This window comes from Rhinopithecus roxellana, chromosome 14, assembly GCF_007565055.1.
Source record: "Rhinopithecus roxellana isolate Shanxi Qingling chromosome 14, ASM756505v1, whole genome shotgun sequence".
Lineage (NCBI taxonomy): Eukaryota > Metazoa > Chordata > Mammalia > Primates > Cercopithecidae > Rhinopithecus > Rhinopithecus roxellana.
In genome coordinates this window covers 31,422,903-31,429,066 of record NC_044562.1, presented here as the reverse complement: position 1 = coordinate 31,429,066, position 6,164 = coordinate 31,422,903, and the positions used below count along the sequence as shown (strand labels likewise).

The following is a 6,164-nucleotide window of genomic DNA, read 5'->3' as shown; positions in this document are numbered from 1 at the left end:
CATCCTAGACACATACTGCATATCCTAATGATTGTTAACCAAATTTCTAGAAGAAGCAGAATAGCATTGTAACAATTCTACTACTTATCAGTTCTGTAACCTTGGAATTTTTTTTTTTTTTTTTTTTTAAGATGGAGTCTCATTCTGTCACCCAGGCTAGAGCGCAGTGCCCTGATCTCAGCTCACTACAACCTCTGCCTCCCGGGTTCAAGTGATTCTTCTACCTCAGCCTCCCAAGTAGCTGGGATTACAGGTGCATACTACCATGCCTGGCTAATTTTTGTATTTTTAGTAGATACGGGGTTTCACCATGTTGGCCTGGCTGGTCTCAAATTCCTGACCTCAGTTGATCCACCTGCCTCGGCCTCCCAAAGTTCTGGGATTATAGGCATGAGTCACCACACCCAGCCGTGACCTTGGGAAAATTAATTCTCCTCTGAGCCTAGGTTTCCTCATCTGTAGGATGAAGTGAGGTGATGAATGCAAAGTTCCTGGCACACTGGTTAGCACCAGATATATGTTAACTATTATTACACAGTTTAATATATTGACTTTGTAAATGCACACAGATAAAGTGATGACTGATTTTCACAGTAAGAAACTCCCGAGAGTTTAGACTCACAAACTAAGGGTGGGAATACTGTTTTCCTAAAAATTGCCCTATTTGCTTTCACTACATTTCCTCTCACATAGGAGAAGCTACCTTTATTCAACCCTGTTCAACAAGCACCTACTACTAGGTGTACCTGTGGGCTAAGCACAGTCTCTGCTAAAGCGGAGCCACAGGGGTAACTGCAATAATACATGTACGTTCAAGCTGCAGTGGCGTCAAGAAAAGCCTCCAGAAAGAGGCAACACTTGAGTTGAGTCTTGCAGGATGAATAGGGGTTTTCCAGGTAGACCTGGGGAAGGAGGCCTGTCTAGGCACCAAGAACAGCATATGCAAAGGCACTGAGCAATAAAAGAGCAATGGAAGGAATCCTCAGAGTTAACAGATAGTTTGTATTATGAGCAACCAGGGAAGCAGATGAGGCCAGCAAGAGAGGTCAGAACCAAATCATGCCCTGTTTGCCATGCTACAAGAGTTTGGATCTTGTGCTGCAGATAAAGAACCATCAGCATATTTTAGGAAGATACTTCTACAGCAGAATGGGGCTATACTGACAAGAGAGAGACCTGAAGCAAGGCCAGCCACTAGTGCTGCCCATTGCTCAGAAGAATTGCCTGGGGTACTTGTTAAGTATACAGATTGCAAGGCCCCCTCCAGAACTGCTGAGTCTAGGGGAAGGGCCTGGGAATCGATATGATTAACAGGCATCCCAGGTTTTCTAACAACCAAGAAAACAGTGTAGGAGATTGTGGCCACCATCCTCTGTAGGAGAATAAAGGGAAAGGGGGCCCCTTTCTCTTCCGGTTCTAGGAGCTTCGGGAGCAGCGGCTAAAGGTGCAGACATGGCCAAGTCCAAGAACCACACCACACACAACCAGTCCCGAAAATGGCACAGAAATGGTATCAAGAAACCCCGATCACAAAGATACGAATCTCTTAAGGGGGTGGACCCCAAGTTCCTGAGGAACATGCGCTTTGCCAAGAAGCACAACAAGAAGGGCCTAAAGAAGATGCAGGCCAACAATGCCAAGGCCATGAGTGCACGTGCCGAGGCTGTCAAGGCCCTCGTAAAGCCCAAGGAGGTTAAGCCCAAGATCCCAAAGGGTGTCAGCCGCAAGCTTGATCGACTTGCCTACATTGCCCACCCCAAGCTTGGGAAGCGTGCTCGTGCTCGCATTGCCAAGGGGCTCCGGCTGTGCCGGCCAAAGGCCAAGGCCAAGGATCAAACCAAGGCTCAGGCTGCAGCTCCAGTTTCAATTCCAGCTCAGGCTCCCAAAGGTGCCCAGGCCACTACAAAGGCTACAGAGTAGGTATCTCTGTGTGCCAACGTGAGGACAGGACTGGTGCGACCCCCCATCCCCACCTCCGGGCTGCCATCTGCATGGCGCTGTGGTCCTCCTGTGCTGTTTGTACAAATAAACCTGAGGCAGGATTTGTTAGCCTCTGTCTATGAAAAAAAAAAAAAAAAAAAAAAAAAAAAAAAATAAAGGGAAAGGGGGAGGGGCATGTTACTGTGTAATTTAGGGGAAGGAATCTGCATAATGTAGTCAAGGGGCTGTGTGCCAGGGTGAGGACAGCCTGTCATGACTGTGTAGATGGTTGTACCATTTACCAAGACAGGGAACAGAGGAGAAACAGCAAGTTTAGGGAAAAGAAATCATGATTTATTTTTGACCAGGAATTGATTAAAACGTTTGCTCTCAAAGTGTTGTCTTGGCAGTGATAAAAACTATGGGTGGCTGAGGTCACCCAAGGAGAAACTAAGGCATGAGAAGGGATAAGGGTCGCAGCTCCCAAATGCACTTGTTTTCTCTGGTGCTTCTCACACAAATCTGTGACTTGAATGACTCACATCTTCCAACCATGTTGAGTTATAATCGGGACAATAAATTACACACATAATGTTTGGAAATAGACAAACAGAAAACTAAACATTCCCTAGGTCTCTAAAGCCCAGTGCATAACACAGCCAAGCTGCCTCCTGCCTTTTGACTTAATCCAGGGACAGAGTTGATGGGTAGCACTGACAAGCCCCAGAAGAAACTCAGTCTCCCATATATTTATTCCCTTTGTCCTCTTGGTGCTATTTAAGGACAAACACTTCCCCTTTAAAGGTGGTAATCTTAAAAATAGAAAGACAGCATGAAAAATGTGTTAGTTGTCAGAAGACCTGGGTTAGAGTCACATGGAGTTTGCCAACTTAACCCAACCTCTTGGAACCTCCTTCTCCTCTTTGTAAAATAAGGCTAATAATAACTACTGTAAAGAACAAATGAGAAAATAAACTTTAAAATGTGTCCGAGAGCTAGGCGCGGTGGCTCATGCCTGTAACCCCAGCACTTTTGGAGGCCGAGGCAGGCAGATCACCTGAGGTCAGGAGTTTGAGACCAGCCTGACCAACGTGGAGAAACCCTGTCTCTACTAAAAATACAAAATTAGCTGGGCGTGATGGTGCACGCCTGTAATCCCAGCTACTCTGGAGGCTGAGGCAGGAGAATTGCTTGAACCCAGGAGGCGGAGGTTGCAGTGAGCCGAGGTCGCGCCACTGCACTCCAGCCTGGGTAACAAGAGGGAAACTCTGTCTCAAAATAAAATAAAATAAAATAAAATGTGTTTTATTTTAAAACTCTTAAATAAAACTCCAAAACTCTGCTCCAGGCTATAAAGAACAGAAACCCACTGCCAGGAGCTCAAGTCAAAAGAGAGTTGATGGAAATGTTACAACAGGCAATCTCGCCAACTTGCAAGAACAGGCAATGCAGGACAGCTTGCCACTCAGGAACTGGAGCTGGAAGCCTGACGCTGCTCCCACTGCAGCATTCTCTCTGGAGCCATATGGTCCGCATCTCTGCTTCCCTCTGTGGGTCCGTGCACTCCTACATGGTAGACGTGGCAGTTGTCTATCCCCCTTCCTCTCTCACTAACAGAACCTCCATTGGATGAGGATGGTCTAAGCCAGTTGTGCAACCTATTGCCCACTCTGCCAGCCTTCTTTACACCTAGTGGTGGCCACGGATATGATTCTGGTCAATGAGGCTCAAGGAGAAGACTGCTGGGAACTCTAAAAACCTCGCTTTTCCTACCAAAAAGAAAGAAAGAAAGACACTGCTTGGCACCCTCTCTCCCTTTTCCTTCCTTTTGCTTGTGACTGCTAGAGCTGCAGCAACCATCATGGTACCATCAGGAAAAGGACAAAAGAACTGGGAAGAGAGAAATCAGTCCTGGACATTGCTGAGCACCCAACCAATATTAGCAAATTTTATGTGTAAAATTACAACACCAAAAAAACACCTCACCCCTATGTTTTTAAGCCACTGGAGTTAGGTTTTTGTCACTAGCAGCTGAGGGCACTCTTGATTAATAATACGACCATCTAATTTGGGGTCTTCCCAACTTCCATCATCCTCAAACCACCTTCAGCATTTTTGCCATGCCTGCTTAAGTACCATGTTCTTCTTTAAATTGAGTCACTTTTATTAACGTGACTTAAAACAAATATATAATGATTTAAATTAAAATAGATTCACCATTAATCACCCATTTTTGGGATTCACCAAAACCATCCCATTTTTACCAATGAAGCACTTTGCAAAAGCAAACCCAGCTCCGGCTATGTCTCTTATGCCCCCACCCTCAACTCCCAGGAGGGAAGGCTCTGGAGCAGGTTCTTCCCCGAGTCACATGGCACCTAGGCCCACACACACCTCAGGAACTCTACAGAGATGGAGATGATCAGTAGGTCTGCTGAATAGTAAGACTTACACAGGATTCGTGGTAGTAGTATTAAATGGTCTCATTTCAAAACTAAGATGTTTGCATTTATTTCTGGGGATAAATTAGGGAATACTGAGCAGTCCTTTTTTTGTGTCGGTGCAGAGAAAGCTATGTGGCTGTGGAAGAAACAGAAATACCCAGGCCAGCTGGTACCGCTGGTCCAGCAGAAGCAGGAAGCTCCTTCAGATGTTCCTGAACACTTTGCTCCACCCACCTCCCAGCATTCTCCGCTTAGTGTCCGCTTAGTTCAATTATGACAGTAACATTTCAAGTCAGTGGAGAAAAGATGGGTTATGCAACAGTGGTGATAGGATAGTTGAGAAATTATTAGGCAAAAATAGTTATATCCCTAACTCACTCCACTTATATACACATATGCAAAAAAAAATCAGATGGGCGAAAGCCTTAAATATAAAAGAATTTATCCATAAACTATGCTACATTCATACAATAGACTATTGTGCAGTAGTCAGTTAGAAAAGGAAGAAGTAAATATGTATGTACTGACAAAGAACTATATAATGTTCAATAAAAAGCAGTTTATAGGCCAGGTGTGGTGGCTCACAACTATAATCCCAAGACTTTGGGAGGCCAAGGCAGGCAGATCACTTGAGGTCAGGAGTTTAAGACCAGTCGGGCCAACATGGTGAAACCCTATCTCTACTAAAAATACAAAAGTGAGCCAGGTTTGGTGGCCTACGCCTGTAATTGCAGCTACTAGAGAGGCTGAGGCAGGAGAATCGCTTGAACTCAAGAGGTGGAGGTTGCAGTGAGCAAAAATCACACCATTGCACTCCAACCTGGGCAACTAGACTCTGTCTCAAAAAAATCCAAATTATATATAACATATATGGAATGATACCATTTATGTTAAATGTGTGCATAGATATCCATATGAACATATGATGAAATGCATTAATAGAGTCTGAAAGGATAAACCTTAATTGGGTAACAGTCATTCTTTTTTTCATGGAAATGCAGAATTATTTACTTACTAATTGCATAAGATCAGCTGTTCTATTTAAGTTCACCAAAAAAAAGTATTTCTCATCATCCCTCTTTTTCTCCTCTCTGCTTTTGAAGTGTGTATGAGGGCATTATGAGGAGATAAAGTGATTACATTCAAGGATGTCATTAGAATATAATCATATATTGCCACATATTGCCCATCTAATTTTAAAAAGCGGAAAAGAACAAAACTTAATGAACAAAGCTGAACTACAAAGTAACAGAGAAAACATGAAAGAATGTTTTATAATTTTAATGTGGCAATCAGTTCTCTCAGCAACATGTCAAAGACAAAGCCATAAGAAAAGAAAAAGACTGACAAATATGAAACTAAAATCTCTATATGGCAAAGCAAAAGACAGTAAAATGGAAAAAAAGCATTCGCAACATGATGGAGAAAGAGTAATATTATTAAACTGTGAATTGTTTGGAAATAATATGAAAATTACAAACCCAGTAGGAAAATGAGTAAAAGGCATAAAGAAGCACTCTATTTTAAAAGAAGACACAAAAATGTCCAAAATTCACACTCGAGATGTTCAACTTCACTAATAATTACAGAAAAGCAAATTAAAATGAGATATTAGCCAGGCACAGTAGCTCACACCTGTAATCCCAACACTTTGGGAGGCCAAGATGAGGGGATCACCTGAGGTCAGGAGTTCGAGACCAGCCTGGTGAACATGGTCAAATCCCATCTCTACTAAAAATACAAAAAAATTATCCAGGCGTGGTGGCGGGTGCCTGTAATCCCAGCTACTCTGGAGGCTGG

At 43.5% G+C, this 6,164-nt stretch overlaps 1 protein-coding gene across 1 annotated transcript; it reads left to right on the top strand.

The window, feature by feature from the left end:
* Positions 1–1,403: 1,403 nt before the first annotated feature.
* Positions 1,404–2,056, top strand: LOC104665661 (60S ribosomal protein L29). The gene has a single exon (XM_030916930.1). The coding sequence runs from the start codon at positions 1,453–1,455 to the stop codon at positions 1,918–1,920; it is 468 nt and encodes a 155-aa protein (XP_030772790.1). The 5' UTR covers positions 1,404–1,452; the 3' UTR covers positions 1,921–2,056.
* Positions 2,057–6,164: the final 4,108 nt, after the last annotated feature.